Source organism: Peromyscus californicus, unplaced genomic scaffold, assembly GCF_007827085.1.
Source record: "Peromyscus californicus insignis strain IS unplaced genomic scaffold, ASM782708v3 Scaffold_8__1_contigs__length_139910024, whole genome shotgun sequence".
NCBI classification, from domain to species: Eukaryota; Metazoa; Chordata; class Mammalia; order Rodentia; family Cricetidae; genus Peromyscus; species Peromyscus californicus.
Window position 1 is genome coordinate 123,822,001 of NW_026294606.1, and position 20,240 is coordinate 123,842,240.

Consider the following 20,240-nt stretch of genomic DNA (forward strand, 5'->3'; position numbering starts at 1 on the left):
TGCACGTGGTGGTATTACGTGGCTCGGGGGAGTGTCACTGTTAATTACTTAATGGAAAACATTTATTTTTCCTTTTCAGTGAGAGCATTTGGATGGCTGTCCTTCTTTATGTCCCTCCTCTCCTTTCCTCCACCCCACCGGCCCTGTCACTTTCCACTTCTCCCCTGCTTATCTCAAGTGCGCGTGGGCAGCTGTGCTGTGGGCACAGGAAGCTGCCATGTCCCTGTGTCTTTGAGGGATGGACTCCACACTTGAACAGCTGGGCTGGGGGAGTGTGTTCTCCCTTTGTCTATAAACAATCATCAAGAGCAAGATGCTTGTGACGGAATGTTGGCTTTTTCATGCCACAGAGCGGGACTTGGTTCTTTGGAGTGCCTTGGTGTCTCCATCAGTGGACAGAATTTAGTAGGTATTCAGTAAATGTCGGTGGACTGCAGATGTGAGGTTTTGTGTGAAAGGACTGTACCTGGGGGGAAGCTCGATGCCGACCAGGGTCTAGTTGGCAGAAACTGGAGAGATGCCAGCATCAACAGGCCCTGGTAAGGGGAGCTTATAACCTGACCGGGCCACAATATCACCATCCTGTTCAGAATGAGGATAAGGCTCAGCAGTGTAAGTCATCAAGATCACATAGAATGGACACAAACCTAGGTCCTGAGTGTCCAAAGAAAGGACACTGTCCTACACTGTTCAGCTAGCCTCCTCATCTAAGGTACACTGAGCAGATGGCCCCAGATGTGAGAACCCCTGGTTGCTCCTGCTGGGCATCCTATGGCAGAGACTCTCAGTTGGGCTGTAGGCCATATCCAGTCTTCCAAAGGCTTAATCATGCTCCCTGCCCCCTAGTATATCTGTGCAGCCCTGGATGTCCTAGAACTGACTCTGTAGTCCAGGCTGGCCTTGAACTCAGAGATCTGCCTGCCTCCGCCTCCTGAGTACAGGGATTAAAAGCATGTGCCACCAAGCCGAGTTCACATTGTTCCTTAAAACCTAAAGTTAACACATAAAAATCTAGAGATTTGGGGCCAGCAAGCTCGTTTAGTGTGTAAGGGTACTTGCAGCCAGGCCGGACAGCCTGAGTTCGACCCCTGGATCCCATGTGCAGGACAGAACAGATTCCTCTAAGTTGTCTTATGACCCCTGGATCCCATGTGCAGGACAGAACAGATTCCTCTAAGTTGTCTTATGACCTCCACACATGTGCTGTGACATGCATAATAAGTACATGGGCACACACAAACAAAATTGTTCAAAAAAAATTCCAGAGATTTTTACATAAAAATAAAGACTTCTTCCTGTAAGGAAACAAGTAGCAAATGAAGCTGTGCTGGGTGGCACTTTCCACGGGTGATGACTGTCTCTGGGGCCAGGCAGGGCCACTCCCTGGGGGCTTCGCACCCCACCAGCCTTCCAGGAACACCCCATGCACCAGGTGGTATGATGTTGAGGATTTGTTTCACATGGTGTCTGAGTGGCAGTGGGTTTTTACCCTAATCTGAGTCTGCTTGGCTTTCTGTATAATTGGTGTAAGGTGACATCTCCCTAATGGGCTGTGGGTCACAAGATGTGCTGGCTAGTTTTCTTGTCAACCTGACACAGTTGAAGTTGTCTGGGAAGAGAAATTTTAATTGAGAAAATGCCTTCATCAGATGGGTGTGTCTGTGGGGGCATTTTCTTCATGAATGATTGATGTGGAGGGCCCAGCACACTGGGGGTGGTGCCATTCCTGGGCAGGTGGTTCTGGGTTGTATAAGAAAGCAGACTGAGCAAACCCCAAGGAGCAAGCCCGTAAGCAGCTCCCCTCCATGGCCTCTGCGTCTGCTCCTGCCGTGCCTTCCTGCCCTCCCTTCCCTCAGTGATGGACTGTGGCACAGGAGTGTAAGCCAAACAAACCCTTTCTTCCCCAGGCCGCCTTTGGTCATGATGTTTAATTGCAGCAATAAAGAGCAGCAACCTAGGACACAAGACGAAGGTACCGAGGAAGGAGGAAACCTTGGCTACAACACTGTGAGTCAGTTTTGGCTGTAGGTTCCAGAATATCTCATGGATGAAGGGATGTTCCCTGGAAGGTTCTGGTCATTTCCAGGGTCAGCAAGGGTCCTGGGCTGGCCCAGTCTCTCATGGACAGTACATCCAGCAAAGCTCATGAAGTGCGGTCTGACCTGACCCCGACTTGACTTCCATCCTTGAACCCACTGGCCCTGACTGGGGGCAACAGTCACTTCCTTCTTTAAGAGGCAGGACATGGACAGTAAGTTATGTGTTGAGATCTTTGCCAAGAGCCCTGCTGCCAAGGGCACCTTAGGCTGAGTGTTAAGTGCTGGTTTGTACTGCAAATCCTGTCAACCTACAGATAAATAATGGCTACCTCAGAACTTGGGGCCGGCACCAGATGCACAAACATGCTGTTTAATTGGGGTCGGAGGCTCTTGGTCCTGTTTGGTGTCTCCCTGTGTCCCTGTCCTTGCAGACCCACTAGCTCAGGCTGTGTCAAAGCGTCCCCTTCTCTGCAGGCAGGGCCCGGACAGGTATGGAGTTAAGCTAGCCAGCACCCAAGTTCTGAAAGGACTTCTTGCCTTGGGGATGTGGTTTCAGGATACTTACAGGCTGTAGTCAGAATAGAGTATGGATTTTCTGTTTGAGAAATCATTGCCTCCAGCAACCGTGGAAATAGATGGTGCCTTCCAGCCTGTTTCCCCCTCAGCTGCAATAGGGGTGAGGACAAGAAAGGTGGGCAGTGAACTGTGAGGTAAATGTGTCAGTATGGGCCCCTTGGCAGACTCAAGTCACATGGCAAGTTTGTTCAGGGACTGGGGGTGGGCGGGTATTCAGTCTTCTCTGAGCTAAGTGAGTTTTATTAGGGGTGTGTGGGTGTCTGCATGGACATTTTTGTGCCTATCTCGGGGGCATGTGCTTTGCTCTCCCCACCCTTCTCCATCCTTAGGAACACACAAGACCTCACTTGCTGTATGTGTCTTTAACCCTTGCCTGGATCATGATGCTGAGTGTGTTGGGCTTGACTAACGGCAGCAATAAGCCAGTAACCATAAACAATTTTCTCACACCACATGGACTAGATACCAGGCTTCATATTTATTACCTCATTACAACAAAGAACTAAATGAGTCCGGGCGGTGGCGCATGCCTTTAATCCAAGCACTAGAGAGGCAGAGGCAGGCAGATCTCTGCGAGTTCAAGGCCAGCTTGGTCTACAAAGCAAGTTCCAGGACAACCAGGGCTACACAGAGAAACCCTGTCTCAAAAAACAAAATTAAAAAAAAAAAAAAACTAAGTGGGCCTCAGAGACAAGAAATGACTTGTCCGAAGTCCTCACTTGCTAAATGGTGGAATGTGGATTTGAACTGGGGCAAGTTGACCCCACAGCCTGTGGCTCTTGTCTGTCCTCTCTTGCTTTCCATGGTCCCTGAAGTACAAAGCCAGCCATCGGCTGCTTGTGTGGATTGTTATTTAAATGACTGCCTTTGGTCCGGCAACTTGTGGCCGTCAGGAGTAGGCTGTACCTGGTGTCTTGATGTTTCCCAGACGGTGGGCTCACAGCCCTAGGATGTACCTGGCACTCGGCACTGGGTGGTTCTGCTTTCTGAAGAGGTGGGGAGCACAGTTTCACATCCCGGCCCGGTTCTGAGAGGACACGACAAGGGAGGCCTTCCTGCCTGGCTGGCTGATGACTTGGGCCCTCTCATCTTTTCCAGTCCCCTTTCCCCTGTGATTCTTCTTTCTGCCTTCGCCTGCTCTCACCCTCTGAGTAGAACCTCCCAGGCTCATGTACTCATTGGTGGGAGGGGCTTAGTGGGTCTCACATCCTATCACGGCTGTCCATTTAGTGAGTGTTGCTCTGTCTCCTTGCTGCAGCAGGAACAGATGCTGCCAGTCCCACTCAGGGCCTCGTGGGCCCAGCAGAAACTAGAGGCTCAGGCAGGAGGCACTTCTGAGGTCATATGTAGCAGGGCGCGTCTAGAGCTGTCTGTGTAACCCACATTCCTGCCCCACTTTCCCCTTCAGCTCTTCACCCGCTCACTCCGGTGCCCACATCACATTTATTAAGTGTCTTTTTTGTGCCAGCCTTTCTGTGGGCTTTGAGACCACCAAGATAAACAGGCCTAGGAAGTGCACTTAACTTGTAGCAAACATGTGTATATTATGCCTGGCACATACTGGGCACTCAGGAAACGTTTGTGGATGAAGGCAGAATGAATGAAGGTGTGATTGTTGGCACTGGCATGTTCTCTCTGGCTTTGCCCTTGGAATATTATGGTCTCTCGCCTCCACCATGTGGTGCTCAGCCTTGAAGTCCCAAGGACAGGGCCGTCCCCATGGTTCTCGGAGCTTCTCAGGGTGTCCAGGCCCTGTGCCTGACATCTGGATCTATGATTCCCCTGGGTAGAGAAGAGGCCCCCATCTGGGCGCAGAGCCTTTTGACCGGGGACAGAGGGGCCTCGCTCACTGCTGATTCCCGTTGAGGCTGTCTCAGCTGTCCTTACGTGTTGGCGCCCCAACAGCCCGGGACAGAAGCCCAGGAAGTTTCCCAGACCCACAGCCCCAGGCTCACCTTCCTTTCTCTGGACTGCACAAACACAGCTGTTTTCCATCCAGCTCTTCCTCAGGTTCCCCCTTCAATGACCTGTGCAGTAGTTAGTTTGGGGATCTGGAATCCAGAGCTGTCTTTTCTGGGGTGTTCCTAATGTAATTGCTTCCCTGTCTGAAACTTGGGGATAGCCATGGTATCTAGGCATCAAGTTACTGTGACGTGGAATCCTCCAGCAGAAGATCCCAAGATTCCCTCTGCTGGGGCGGCTGGGCCACCTTCCCGTACCTTTGACAAACTGCTGCCCCCTCTCTCTGCCACTTCTTAGGCTGTGTGGTGCTTCTGTCAGAGTCCATGGCTCTCCCTCACACTGTCACCCTGAGGAGGACAGTGGCTTGGTGGAGTAAAGGAACTACCTTCCTAATGAGAAGCAGCGCGTGTCATGGCCTCTGCTACCGGAAATCTCCAGTCCATACCTTTTGGTTCAACGTTCAGAGTTTCATAGGATAGAGTGGCACCATGGTCGGGGAGGGGGTTGCAAGAAGAAGCTAGTGTGACAGAGTAGCCTCTCTGTACAGGCTGAATACTTTGAGATCAGCAATACTGGACTTTTTCAAACTCCGAGTTGATCTCTTTATGTGGTCCCACTTAATGCCATCAGCTAAACAGTGCTGTCACTACGGCTTGTAGACACAGAAGCTTGCTTCTTCAAAACCAATTCAGTTTTCTACATCCTCAGCACTTACTGAAGAGTGCCCACCATGTGGCTATCTGCACCAGAGGCTGGGGGATGGTAGTGAGCAGAAGCAGCCACAGCCACACCCCATGGAGCTCACAGTCTGATGGGCATGCTCTGGCCAGTTAAGTGTCAAGCTCCACCCTGTGTTCAGTGCTTTTGAGTGACTGACAAGCTGTTGTTATTTCTCTCTATTCTGTGGGCTGACTGGGTTTTGTGGCAGGGTTCTCTTGGTGTTCCTTGAGTGGCAGCTGTGTGGTGGCCAGCCACAGCCATAGCGATAAGAAGTCTATCAGGGATGGAAGTCTGAGTTGGTGTATACCTGCGGGTTGTATACCCATATCCTGGTACTGGATGTTAAGCCGAAGCTGTGCTAGGCTTGGGCTTCTCACAGTCTGGCAGCTTCATCCCAAGTGGGAGTATCCCAGGAGACCTACTGGGAAGCTTCAAGCTCCTTCCTGCCTAGCCTCAGAAGAATCATCACTTCCATTGCGTTCTGTTGGTTAGAGGCTCACCAAGGCTGCCAGCCTGCAGGGGACTGTGGAGGGGAAGTGGGTCCCTCTTCTTCAAGGGTGCAGGGCTCAAGGACTTGTTGCAGAGGGCCAGTTGGAATGAGAACTATTTTGGGATCTCTAGAAAATGCAGACTGCCACAGTGCATGAGGGAGAAAAGGCAGATTAGTCTGCATGAGTACCTTTTGTACCAAGTGCTCTCACAGCCCTGTAGCATGAATCTTAAAAATTCTTATTAATAAAATCAAACCGAGGCAGGTATTGGGGTGAAGCTGGAAGATCAGAGAGACAGAACAAGCCACAGCTAACCTCACCTGGCCAACTTCTCAGCTGGTCTTGTTTCCTCAGACTGGAAGCCTCTGTGTCCTCATCCCAATGGCTCTCAGCTCAATTGCTGCTAGAAGCCTGAAAGCCTAACCAGCCAAATGCTTAACCAGCCTAAATGCTTCTAGTTTCTGGTCCTCACGCCTTATAAACCTTTCTGCTTTCTACCACCACTCCCTGGGATTAAAGGCGTGAGTCACCATGCCTGGCTGTTTCCAATGCAGCCTTGAACTCACAGAGATCCAGAGAGATTTCTGTCTCTGGAATGCTAGGATTAAAGGCGTGTGCTAACATTTTCTAGCCTAAGTATCTTGTGGCTTTTCTGTTCTCTGACCCCAGATAAGTTTATTAAGGTACACAATATTTTGGGGAACACAATACCACCACATTTCCTCTCTTTTTGTCTAAAATTAAAAAAAGCTTGTAGCTAATACAAGAAAAACTATCTAATAAGTATATACAATATATACAGTTAAAAATTACATTAATGATGTCTAGTCCATTAACATTTGACAGATTCAGATAAAAAATTCCAATATATATATTAACAATGTCCAGTCCAGTAACATCTGATAAACTCAGACCAAAAAAATTTTCATTACTTATCTTATTTAAAACAAGTAGTTCCTTTTTAAAAGTAGATTCCATAATCTCCTTTTTTATCTTATCATAACCATAGGGCCCAGGTGTGTGTGGGGTTTGTATCAGGTGGTGAGAGGTAAGGGCGTTCTCCTGCCTAGGGAGCAGGAAGTATTAAGTCCTAGTCAGAGGCAGGTGGGCAGTTCAGTGGAACCAAAAGGCCGTGTGTCTGTGCAGACACGTGCTAGGACAGAGAAGACAGCAGGAGGTGACACAGACCCTCCCTAGGACTTTGAGGGCATGTACAAATCTCCAGCACTTGGCTCATGTTTCTTATCAAGTCTCTGTTGTGTGTGGACTCTGGCCTTCACTAACCCACAGAACCCCATTTTCATCCCTTAGACTGGGGACACAATGGCAAACGCTCATAGCACTCCCTAGCTGGCTGTGCTTGGAAGGTGTGGGGCATCCGGCGAAGGTTCAGTTAGTGCCAGCTGCCGTCTTGATGGCTGCCTGGGCAAAGACTTAGAAAGTGCGAACTGTGAGTGTGGGGTCTGGGAAGCAGGGGCAGTATCAGTTTGGACTGGGAAGGCAGTGTGTTCTGGCTCCTTTGGTTTCCTGTCCCATGCATGTGGCCACAAGGGAGTAGGCCCATGCAGAGTCCTTGTAGCTTGGGTTTCCCCTGTTCAAGGCTTCAGTGGCTGTAGATGGCAGCTGGGAGAACTGGAGCGGGCTGGGAGGGAAAGGAGCTGGTGAACCACTTTGCAGGAAGGCCCTCGCAGACCCAAAGGTCTTGACAGAGGAGAGACCAGCCAGTTGCCTTCCCCAGATTGCTGACTGCTGTGTCTGATCTCCGGGTGGCTAGAGGGGCCAGTAGGTTGGCCGTGGTTGAAGCTAGGAGGCCTCTGTGCCAGAAACATGTGGTGGCACTTGGTAGGGACTTGGACATGCCCAGGCCTCTGTTTCCTGTGCTTGTTCTAGCCACGTCCAGGCTCAGAGCAGGGACCAGGAGGACCTCCGAGGCTGGCCAGGAAAGGAATGGGACAGGCAGGGTTACCCTTGACTAGATGAACTGAGTCAGAGGGATAGCGAAGGTCAATCCTCTGATCCTAGAGGTTTATTGTGAGGCTGATCCGGGTGGGTCCAGGATAGAGGAGAAGCCAGAGAATGCTCCAGAGAGGATGTTGGCCCGAGAGCCCTCTGTCCTCCTGAGCCTGAGGTCTCTGGGAGCTGATGTCCCCACAGATGGACAGGGTAGGCTCCACTTCTTCTATAGCTTGGGGTGACCTGGAGAGCCTCTGTTTCCTTCCCTGGCAAAAGGAAAAAGAGTCTTCATCCTTTTCCCTTCTAGTGAAGTTTCTAGAGCTAAGTAGGAAAGTAGAGTAGTCCTTTCTTTATTCCTCTCTTTCCCTTTCTTTTCTTTTGTTGTTGGTTCTTTTTGAAGACAAGGTTTCTCTATGTAGTCCTAGCTACCCTGGAACTCACTCTGTAGACCAGGCTGGCCTCGAATTCACAGAGATCCGCTTGCTTCTGCCTCCTGAGTGCTAGGATTAAAGATGTGGGTCACCACTGCCGACCAGAGTCCTTTCTTGGAAGGAGACTTGGCAGAGCCTGTCCTGCCCTGGGTCAGAGGGCTTTTTGTTTCCAAGGTCCTGATTGCGTGGAGTCAACCGAGACCCTGGGTGTGCTGGGTCTTCAGGGAAGTCTCTTCCTCAGAACTTGGGCTGGCTAGCAGAGCCTTGTATGTGCCTGACCTTCCTTGAAGGTCAGCCTGGCGGAGAGTTCCACCCCTGGGAGGCCGGATGGTGAGGTCGGGGCCTTCATCTGCCCCTTTCTCCCCTCCCTTGTCCCTTTCTGCACAGCCTTCCCATTAGTAGCCAGACATAGAGGAGGTGACAGTTTCTTAAAACAGATTTATACTCTTGGACGACTTTATGGGCTTTTGCCTTATAAAAACGGAGAGTTGACATTCTGATTTATCTACTCCTGAGTCAACAGGATGTACCAGATTTAAAGAGATCAAATGCAGTGTGGTGTTTGTGGTTCCAGTTGTGGATTTGCTGAGCTATTACAACTAGGATTGCCAAGTAAATATGGCAAAAAAAAAAAAAAAAAATAACAAGGGGGTAATTTAAATATGTCTATTAAACTGTGTGTTAAGTACAGTAGCAAAGACTTGGTGCGGAGTGTAACTTACTATCTAGAGAGTTGGTAGAGCAGATAAAGCTGGAATTATGGCTCTTTTAAATCCTCTGCAGAAGATTTCCTTTGTTTTTGTTGTTAAATTAAGGGAAGAGACAGTAAACTAGAATTTCAGAGAGCAGTGCTTGCCTGTGTAACTACGATGTGTGATGATTATAATTTCGAAGGCTCTGAACGGTATTTTTTACATCTTCACTTTCTATTTCTTCACATTGCTGTTGCTGCTGTGGATCAGATTCCCTGAGATAAATATGCTGCTTGGCTTTTAATGGGATTTCTGTATTGCCGGGAGTTGGCTTGTTCTGGTAATAAAAGAACCTAAAAATTGTACATCCCTTAATTGGTAAGAAGAGAGATGTTTTGATGGGCCACAAATGGAAGCATTGATTTTTTTACTGCCTCTGCCGTGTGTCCTACTCTGTTCCCTGCCATGGAAGGCGGCAGCTGGCTCTCCGATGAGCTGATTTGTGTTCCCAGGTTCTCGATGCTGGGGGCTTGGAAGTGTGTGTTCTTTGCAGACAGGAGAAATAGAGCCCTTATAACATCATCTGTTTCTAAATTGAAATATTTATGGCTCTGTGCTTTGCTCCTCAAATTGAATGCGTTCTTAGCTTCAGGTCTCTCTCTTATGCTTTGGCGACTGGCCCTGGGGAGTTTAAAGGTTGTCTGCTAAGCCTTTTTTGGTGACAGTTATGTGCATGCAGATATGCACGTAACACATATGCATGCACTTTTGCATGCATATATATTTGCATAAATACATTTATGCATGATAGAGGCCTTTTTAGTTGATTTAGATCAGTGCTGCCAGTTTTTGACCAGTGGATCTGTGTTGCAGGACAATTGTGTGTGGAAAGGGACAATACACACTTTAGTTTTCCAATCCAAGGGTCCCTGTATTTTAATGGGCTCAAGCCACTGATATTTATGAGTGTTACTAACATTATGTGTAGTACATTTACCTTATTTTTTCTTTTTGCACATTGCTTTACAAGTTTTGTTAATTGCTAAGATTGAGGCTATTTTCTGTTCCCACGGATGTGGGGATGTAAGGTAGACAGAGTCAGGAAATGGAGAGTGCTGGGATGTTACCCCTCTGCTGGGTAAGGGAAGGCCCTGCTTTGAAGTGGGACTCACTGAGCTGTCCCTTTCTGTGGGATGCTGCACCACATGACCTTTTGAGCTCCTTTTCAGCTCTGGGATGTGAGATTGTGAAATGGGGCTGTGTACCTAGAATTGTGGCCTTGCAGAGCATGTAAATGCAGAGCTTCGGTGGGGCCATGAGTCTCTTCCCTCCACAGGCTCACTGCATAGGTTAAGTCCAGAGCCGTTGTTAATCTTAGAGAAACCGCTACCGTTCTCCAAGCCTGGTGTTTACTGTCTAGGTGGCTCCCTGGCCACTGGGAACAGCTGGATCTGTTCAGGCTCTTTGTTGTCATTGTTTTGTTGAGAGGGTTTCGCTCTGTTCCCAGACTGGTCTTATAGTCACTAGGTAGCTCAGTTTAGTCCTGAATCAGGGTTTTCCTCCCTCAGCCTGCAGTGCTGTGACTGCAGGTGAGCCACTCAAGTTCTGCATTTAACCATTCTGGGTCCTTCAGCTTCATGCCCTGTCTGTCTTCTAGAGACAGGGCATTTGCAGGGACCTGGGAGATGTGTCATGTGGAGGGCTAACGTGCCCGAGAGGTCCCCATTCCAGACTGCAGGGCTTTAGGGAAAATGACAAGTCAGGGTGTGTTGGGCACAGCTGTGGGGGCCTCGGAGAGGGACGCCGTAGAATTGGATTTTTAGGAAACAAATGCTAAGTAAGGCGTTCTCACTTCCCTGAGGGGTCACAACCCCCAGCAGCCACGCATAGAGGGAAGATGACAGGAAGTCCTCCTGGAAGATTTGCACCACGAATTAAAGAATCTAGTTGAGAATTACTGCACCACATGCTACACCCCCCCCATATATTAATATACTGAGAGGTGTCAAGAATAATGGACCCCAGGAGGTAGAGTAATTAAATGTATCGTAATAAATACTGGGTGATTCTTTTAAACCCCTTTCCCGAGACCCTGTCAGCTGATGTGGACTGTATTCTTCCTGTTGGCAGGAGGCCTAGAAGGAGAGCCAGAGTGCGATCGGAAAACCAGCCGTGCGCTGGAAGACAGGAACAGCGTGACAAGTCAAGAGGAGAGAAATGAGGACGATGAAGACATGGAGGATGAGTCAATTTACACCTGTGATCACTGTCAGCAGGACTTCGAGTCTCTGGCAGACCTGACGGACCACCGGGCCCACCGCTGTCCTGGAGGTAATGCTAAATAGCGCCGGGATTCTGACAGGTGGTTACACGGATAATTGGACATAGCAACAGCTTGAAGCCTCAAGTGAGATTAAAGAATTAATAATGTAATTTTACAGTTAATGTCATTTTATTGTGGTGTCTTGGGTACCCTGTATCCTCTTTTAAATAAAATTAAAAATAAAAGCCACAGCTTCCTGGCAGGCAGAAATTAGGTAGAGGTGCCCTGCCTCTCTCTGTCTAACCATGCTCCACAGTGTACGGGCTGTAAGTGGGTGAATCTGTACCCCAGATTTCTGGAAAGCCTTTTGGAAACCTAGCAATTAGGAGGTTGTTAGTGCAAAGTTAAGCGGCTTAAGTGTGGAAAGCCATGCAAAGCAGTGAGCTGTGAGGAAGGGTTTGTGATGGGATGGGGGAATTCCCAGGACCAAGGCCAGCCTGGGCAGTGGAGACCCGGGTCTACCTCTGGGTTTGTGCTCACCTCCTGGGTAAGAGAAATGCTAGAGGTGCATCCCACACTGGAGGGTGTGCTGGGACATGGGCTCATGAGGAGCCACTTAAGACTTCAGCAGAGTGCCTGCTCTCTCTGTCTCAGTCTGGTGTGTAGGGAGCTAGGGACACGTGTATACATTGGGGTGTACCAGCCGCCCTACAGGGACACATGCATTTCTGGGCTCTGAGCTTTGTAGAGGGAGACCATATTACCTACGTTATTTTCACAACCGTGTATTTCATTATGGTTATCAGTAAAATCCTTTGGATGCTGGCTTTGGGGAAAGGGCCCCTAAATCTCAGGTCAGTTTCCAAAGGGGGACTGTTACCCATTTGGGGTCAAATTTACTGGTAGGAAGCAGCTTGAAACTTAAAATTCTTGCTTACTCTGTTTCTAAAGGCCCTTAGGTATGGCTGGGTCTCTGCTGACAAGTATTCTCCCATCTCAGCAGGTCCTGGATTGGGACCCTATTCATCACTTCACCTTCCTTCATCGCTAAGCATCAACTTGAGTCTCATGCTCGTTTACCACACTTTTAACAATGCTAGTGTTTTTATGTAGAGAAGAAATCCTGAGATGCTGGAGCAGGGGCAGGAGAGGCAGGGACTGGAGCTGAGGTCTGTGTCAGAAACAAGAGTGGATCGCTAGCTACTCCAGTTAGGCAGACTTCTCCTACTGGCAGGCTCTTTTCTCCACGGCCTCCAGTGGGCTGAACTCTGCAGCAGCCTGTTTGCAGGATGCCAAGCATTGGTATTGATGTTGGTGGTACCTACTATAGCCCTGCCTAGTTCCTAACAGGACCCCACTAACGACCTCCATTGGGATGTGATATCTAGGAACACCCCCAAAACCTGGAGCATTGGAAGGGAGTCAGAGTATGAGTAGTGACCTTGCTTAATCGCATCCTGGAGAAATTCATTATCACCCAGCCTGAGAGCTTCCTGACATGGAGGAAATGTGCAGAATTCTCCTCAGGACTCTTAGGATCACTGAAATGAACCACTGGGAAGAGTGTAGGCCTTACCCCAAACTCTTCACTCCCTGGTGTGGGCCACACACTCCCATTGCTTCTGTATTACCAGCTGTTGTGTGTGTAACCTTTCCTTCTGAGGCTCTGGTGCCCTGGCCAGTTCAAGCTAATCACCTTACCAGTTCTCTTCTATACATTGGGCTTTAGCTTAAAAACGTTATAAAGGACTTGGTTTCTGCTTTTGTACTAGAAATGATGTGAAAATGTAGTAGCAGTAGCCCAGGATGGTGGCGCATATCTCTAATCTCAGTACTCAGGAAGCAGAGGTAGGTGGAATTCTGAGTTCGAGGCCAGCCTGGTTCCCAGAGCTAGTTCCAGGACATCCAGAACTATACAGAGAAACCCTGCCTTGTAAAACAAACCAAAGGAAGGAAGGAAGGGAGGGAGAGAGAGAGAGAGAGAGAGAGAGAGAGAGAGAGAGAGAGAGAGAGAAAGAAAGAAAGAAAGAAAAAATGTAGAAGGAAAGAAATGTCTCCTTGGCTGGGCTCACCCTTGATCAGTTGATAGGAGCCACCAGTCCTGCTTCCTGCTGGATGCTGTTCAGAAGTTGTCGTATGTCTGTCTGTCCACTCTAGGGGAAAGACATTCCAAAGAGGCCCTTGCTAGGGGAGTCTGGCAGCTATGGGGCTCTGCTAAAGTTCCTGTCAATAAGGCAATCCTATGCTCAATCTTATCTGAAAAGCGAAAAACCCTGTGTCTGCCTGATTCTCCTACTCGGCGCTCAGCACAGAACACATATGTGACTCAAGTGTAGGGATTTTTCCCTGCTGAGCAGGGGACTCTAGTGTGTGTCTTCTGATCTAATCCAGCCGTACATTGGGGTCCCACACCCATAAGTTGGATTTGAACAGTTTGACAAAGTGACTCAAAGAACTCAAGGAAATGTTTCTCTTGTAAATGCCAGCTTACTCTAAAAGCTGTTGTGGAGGATGTGGACACAGAGATGTGGGTGAGGTGTAGGGAAGGGCATGGAGCTTCCTGTCCTCTGCATACCACCCTCCTAGTCACCTGTACTTGTCCTCACCAAAGCTTCTGAACCCCGGTCTCCTGGGGTTTCATGGAGGTTCATTGCATCATCAGCTGCTTAGGTTATTGGCTGTTGGCCATTAGTCTACCCTCTAGCCCCTCCTCTTCCTGGAGGTTGGGGACCAATGAGAGGCTGTCAGAACACAAAGCCTTCCCTGCTGTTGGGAATTTGGGGGCCTAGGGCAACACCACCTGTCTTTCCTGATGCCCACTCCTCTGAGAATGGAAGTCTTGCTCATTGTAGAAGCCAGCAGTGCTGGGGTGTGGAGGAAGGGGAGCCCATCTATGAATCTGGCATGGTGAGTGGAGGAATATGATGGGTACCTTTACGGGAAGTGTTTTTTTTTTTTTTTTTTTTTTTAAATTATATGTTTACCGGCGTGCATGTGTGTGCATGTATATATACATGTATGCGTGTGAAGGGCAGTAGTCAACTTGGGTTGTCATTTCTCCACTACCTCTCCCCGCTCCCCTTTTTTTTAATGACGGGGTCTTTCACTGGCACCTGACCTTGTTGCTTAGACTACTCGGCTGGCTGGCCAAAAAGTGCCACAGATTCATCTGTCTCTCCCTTCTCGGCTCTGGGATCGCAAGTGTGCCACCACGCCCAGCTTTTCACATGTGTGCTGGGGATTGAACTGAGTTCCTTGAATTTTCACGGCAAGCCCTTTAACTCCTGAGCTATCTCCCCAGCCTGGGGTGGGTATTCTTGAGTGTAGTTTATTTAAAGTTTTTTGGCCACGGGAACTTTGTTAGTTTTTCTTTGTTGTGACCAAATATTGGAGAAATACAGTTTAAATGAGGAAGACTTTATTTTGGTTCCCAGTGCCGGAGATGTCAGTCCCTGGTCATCCGGCTCTGCTGTTTCTGGACCATGATGAGATAGAAGATCATGAGGAAGAAGAAGGTGGCGGGGGAAATCTGTTTATCTCATGGTAGCCACAGAGAAGGCAGAGGGAGGGAGAGGACGGAGGCAGGAGGGAAGAGAGAAATGAACATACTGGGCGTGGTATATCCTTTCAGGGATTCACTTCCCTGAATTAGGCTCTGCCCTTCAATAATTCTATGATAGGATTAATCTATTGATTAGGTCAGAGTCCTCATAATCACTTCCCCGAACCCCATTAGCTAGCAACCCAGATCCTGACACATGAGCCTTCAGGGGACGTCTCTGATCCATAAGAGGACCTCTGGACTCTTCTATCTGCAGCGTTTGGGGTAGGGATGGAGGGGGGCGGAGCTTGGCTTCATCAGCATGTGAAAGAAGAGTTGCAAGAATTGGGGACCATCTCAGGTGGAAGGGGCTCACGTGCAAGGGAAGCTCTCTGTGCAAAGGTGGCAGTGAGATTCTTAAGGATGACCTCACCTGGCACCTAGGCCTCTCCTGAAGAACCCTCATTTCTGGTCAGTGTCTCAGAGGGTGTTATTGTTTCTTGCTAGGAGTGGTCATGTTTGGCCTGTCTGTCGGTGAAGCATGAACTTAAAAGAAAGTTTTTTTTCTCCCCTCCCCCCAACATATAGAGGGTGTATGTGCATTTTAGGCTACGAAAAGAAACGCTGAAAACCCTAGTGTTCTCTGTTCTCATACCCCCTGTCTTTGCGTCTCTCCAGCCCCTACCCGCAGTGGGGTCGCAGACGTTTTCATGCTTGGAGTTATAAACATACACCAAGACTCGAAAGTATCTCATGCTTAGCCCTTAACCTTTTCTGGGTAGATTCTCATGTCACTGTGCAGTCTCTTTACTTTCCTTTTTTTGGGTGGCGGGGAAGTGGGGATCTTGGTTTCAAACAGTGGAGTTCAAGGAGAGGAAGCTCAGGTGGCCGGGACAGTGTCTGCATCCTGTAAACAGGATGAGTCCACACAGTGTTGACTTACCAAGTGTGTTGGCTTGCCGTGCCAAATGGAGGTGTGACTTGTGGTCACCCTGTTAGGAGATGCTGTGCATTTGGTGGACGTTTGAATTGCAGCTTTTGGAAATCCCCACTAATTCAGCCTCTGCTCTCTTAAATGATGTTAGAGCAGAGAGTAGGCTGGAATTTACCCAAACACAATTCGTGGTGTTCTGCCCATGAAAGCGTTAGGAATGGTTGTAGCAGGGAGCTGGGGGACTCCAGTAACTTCAGAAAGCGTCTCTGGGCACTGCCTGGGGCTCTGCAGAAGCAGGTTCCATTTGGCCAAGGGCAGCTTCCAGTGTTTATGTGCCATTGAAGCTGATCGCTGTGGACCTCTAGTCTAGATTCAGATGGAATCTTTTGTCGTTCCCGGGCGCTGGTGCTACCTTGTGAGGCTAGTCTGTGATTTTAGCTGACCATTGCTCTGGCCTAATTGAATGAGCCTGCCCTCCTGAGGATGCTGGGTGCTCTGTCTATGCCATTGTAATATTTTCAAACTGACTTTCGCAGTGATTCTTCTGATAGTGCCCAAAGCTGGCTGTCAATCCTGCTCCGCAACAATCCCGGCTCCCAAGCTGAGCTTCTGATGGCTTTTAGAGGCAGTGGCCTCTTTGCTACAGGGACAGCTGGTATGTCTAGCTTTTCATTACAGGGAAGGGCAGGCAGCTGCAGGTTCTGTAGACAGACCATGGTGTCTAATCTGGAGCTGTAGGGCATGCTCCATGCAGTAGACAGCCTGCAGGACTGGGGCAGAGCTGAGCCTGATTTCTTCGCTTCGGCAGGCATTCTCTCATCGCTGACTTTGTTCAGGCTACATGGTGGCTGTCGAGGGCCAGTACTGAGGCCCATGAGGTCCCTGGTGCCCAGAGTAAAAGATAAGCAAATACTTCTTTCCATATGTCATGGTATGGGCTCGCTGTCCTACCAGTCTGCACGTGGTCAGCTCTTCCTGCATGTAGGGCACCGTGAGACGGCCTGGAACATGGCCCCGCTGCCTTCCCTGATTGCTCTCTGAAGCCGCTATGCCCTTGGTCCATGCCCCTGTCAGTTTCTGCAGGGAGCCTGTTACGGTTTTCACCATTTATTGTCCATGTCCCTCATTAAGCTTCATGAGGACAAGAGCCACGTTGGGTGTGTTCCATTCTATTTTAGCCCAGCACCTGGCAGACAGAGGTACTTAATACATGCTTGTTGAATGAATGAATGCTCTCCACTCAGTCTTTACAATCCTAGCAAGAGGCAGTAGTTTTCCCCCCTCACTCCCATTCACTCTCAATTTGTACACTGGGTAACTGAGGCTCAGAGTTGAAGGAGCTCACGCAGAATATCCTGGAAGAAAGGGTGACAGATGAGTTCTGCATTGTTGCCAGAACCCGGGCTGGAGACTGTGGAGTTCTGAACCAAACTCCAGACACAGCTCTTCTAAAGACTCAACCACAAAAAACCTAAGTGCAGAATCTGTTTAAATGGCAGCAAAAGCTGTGTTCCCCCCAGTCATTGTTGCTGCCTCTTCCTGAGGACGCAGGACTGTTCCCAGCCCCTCTGAAAGGCCAGCCATCCTCTTCTGGTGAAGGTGAGATGTGGCTGTAACAGAAGCCGAGGGGAAAGTTAATTAGACCCCGGTTTGTTCAGTTGTGGCCAGAGTGACCTGTGGGTCCCAATTACAGGTCTGGGGCTGCGCAAAAGCTGGCACCTCTGTTGGCCTTGTTTCTGTGTGCTGCTGGCCAGGGCTTGCCTTTGTGTGCCAGCTTAGGCCTCTTTCTTGCTCTAACAGCATTGGGGTCCCTCCCTGCCTTATTGGCTTGGGGCATCCCACATACTGGCTCCGTTTGGGCAACGCAGAGAGGGACTGGAGCCAGCCGCGGGGCTGTGTGCTGCCAAATACACAGGTGCAGGGTGTGACTTTCTTCCAACTGTGAGGAACTGACACCAAGCAGTGCAGAAGGCTGGGGGGGGGGGGGGGCTTGAGCACAGTCTCCCACATTAGGAGCTTTCTCGTGTGCAGATAATATCTGGTAAAAAAAAAAAAAAAAGCAAGAAGTGCTATCAGCTACCAAATGTGTAGAAGCAAGCGACACAAACCCAGTGAAATGACGTACGTGTGTATGATGGGGCAAACAGACATGACTGGCTACTGAAGGGCACGAAAGAAAGAAATAGAGCGCAGACTTTAGGTTGGAAAGGTTGAGTTTTCCCTAGATTGACCTCGTGTTAGCGGTAAGAATAGGGTAGGATTTGTCCAGCAGTGGACAAATTAAGGTTCCTGAGATCAGAGTGAAGGCACAGGAAGGAAGGTTCAGAAAAGGAGTGTGGCGTGAGGTGGTACCCAGGTCAGCTTAGGTTAGAGCCAGTGGATTTGAAATGTCCAGGGACAGAGCAGGACGCTGGAGACAAGCCTGGTCCAAACACAACTGGAGACTGAGGGCACATGGACACATGGGTTGCTCAAGAATTGGGGTTAGAATTAGTGGGGGGGGGGGAGGAGGGGGGTGCCCTGAAAGAAGAAAAGAGGGGGATGGAAACTGAACCTCCCTACTCCTCAGGCCATGGTAAATCCCGCAGGGATCAGAATTTTAAACAGAAAAAGAAAACCCAAAAATACCAAAAGAAAACATAGGGAGATTTACAAAATTAATTTAATATGATCAGGGTGAGTAAGGCATCTCTAACTATGCCCTCAGATCTAGAAGCCATGAAACAGGAAATAAAAACATCAAACTGCATAAAAACAAAAACAAAACACCACATTGCATCCTCCGTAATAAATCAAACAAGACACTATAAGGAGCGTCTATAAATATTAAGCAAATACTCAATAAATCAGAAACACAGGCGGAGCCTGGGCTGAGAAACAGCCAAGCCACTGGAGATGACAGCCGTGCCCAAGGCCAGTGCCCGCTCTGATTGGTTGGTGCCACACTGGTGGTTAGATATTTTGAATATCTCCCATGTGCAAAGGATAGAAATGGAACCAGAAAAAGAAATACTAGTGGGATCTTAAACATTTAAAAAGATTCAGAGCTCTGATTATAATAAGAAAACCATACATTTAAGCCACAGGGAAATATCATTTTTAACCTACTGGATTGGCAAAGATCGGAATATCAGAATGCTTGCCAACCCCTCTTGCTCCTGGTGGTTCTTGGTGTTGGATCTTGCTCTCTTTTCTGTTCTTGAGGTCGCCTTTGCCTGTGGCCAGAGCACACAGTGTATACTCTGGAAATGCTTGCTGATTTTGACCTAGGGAGGCTTCTTGAAAGGTAAAGATGTGCCTATGGTAAGACGAACAAGGAGAACACCTTGGATAAGGTGCTTTGCATTCTGGGTAACCACCACAGATGCTGTATGCACTGTGCCTGGGCATGGGACATTTTCAGTTATGGTGCCTGGGAGGGAAGTTTTGAAATGAACAAAATGGTTCCTCTTCATCTCACAAGTGTTACTTAGCATGTACTATGAATGGGGGCCTTTTGGGGCACCAGTGCGATTGTAGCAGGAGCTCTACAAGGCAGCCTGCCCTTGATCCAACTGCACAGAGTGAGCGCTACTGTCTGGTTGTTGAGAGCATGCCTCTTCACAGCTGCCTGACAAATCCAGCCCTATAGAAGGCAGGGTCCCACTGGGCCGAGGGAAAATCTGTATCCATGGTCTAGTGGACCTTGACACTCTCCCAAGTAGAGAGGTTTTTCCTTCTTTGCCACCTGGCCATCATGGCCACCTTATTGAGCTTTTACATCACTGAACTTGGCTTTGGTGGCCCAGGGTGGATCATAATGGAGTCAAGTGCAATGGTGTGAGCCTTCTGAAATCAACACCCTCTGGGTCTAGCCTAAAAGGGCAGAGGCTGAGATGGCTCAGGGATGTGGGGTGGGCCAGGTTCCTCACTATTGGTAGCATCTTGCTTTCTTTCACTATAACCTAAAACTTCTGTTAGCTTCCTTTTGTTGGACCCAGGGTGTATACCGTGCTAGACCAGGAGGTCCAAACCCAACCTGGCACTAGGCCAGTTGTACTTGTGACTTGATGAGGTCTGAGTCTACCCTTCTTTTATCTGTTGCAGTTTAGAAATTTTCATAAGGCAAGTATGCACATGCATGGTACATACACATGAGTGTGTTTGTGTGTGTTTATGACCTCATCTCTTCCTATTTTGAAGGAATGCACAACCTAACTGGAAGGTGAAGTCATTGCAATAACCTGTTTGGTTGCCTGGCACCTAGTAGGTCCCCAGTTAGTGTCCTTTGGAGACTTCACCCAAATGGCAAGCAGATCACAGACTCACTAACCCAGGGAACTAAGAAGTAAGGCTAGCTTCACACCTTGTTCTCCAGGGCCTCCAAGGACACCACCCCAAGTCTTTTTCCATATAAGCATTGTTAGAGGCGACCTCAGTACCGCCAGGTGATTACTCTCCCAACTCAGCAGGGTCAGTAGAACACAGAAGGCTTCTTTTCAATGGCCTCCCAAGGTTGAACCTCAGTGGAACAGCTAGGACCAGGAATTACTCACCTCTGATCTGCACTGTTGCAGGATGGGAGACAGTCGTGTGCATTAACATGGCTTAGTGTAGGAAGTCAGCAGTTCCATATGGACCTTGGGATAGGAGTTGAGG

The 20,240-nt window shown here is 48.9% G+C and overlaps 1 protein-coding gene across 3 annotated transcripts in view; it reads left to right on the forward strand.

Moving 5' to 3' along the window:
* Znf423 (zinc finger protein 423) overlaps window positions 1–20,240 on the forward strand; it is a 304,941-nt gene that overhangs the window by 91,026 nt on the left and 193,675 nt on the right. For all 3 annotated transcript variants that reach the window (XM_052727722.1, XM_052727723.1, XM_052727726.1), the window contains exon 3: window positions 10,995–11,195. In XM_052727722.1, the coding sequence (XP_052583682.1) occupies window positions 10,995–11,195 (201 nt within the window). The remainder of the gene's footprint in view (window positions 1–10,994; window positions 11,196–20,240) is intronic.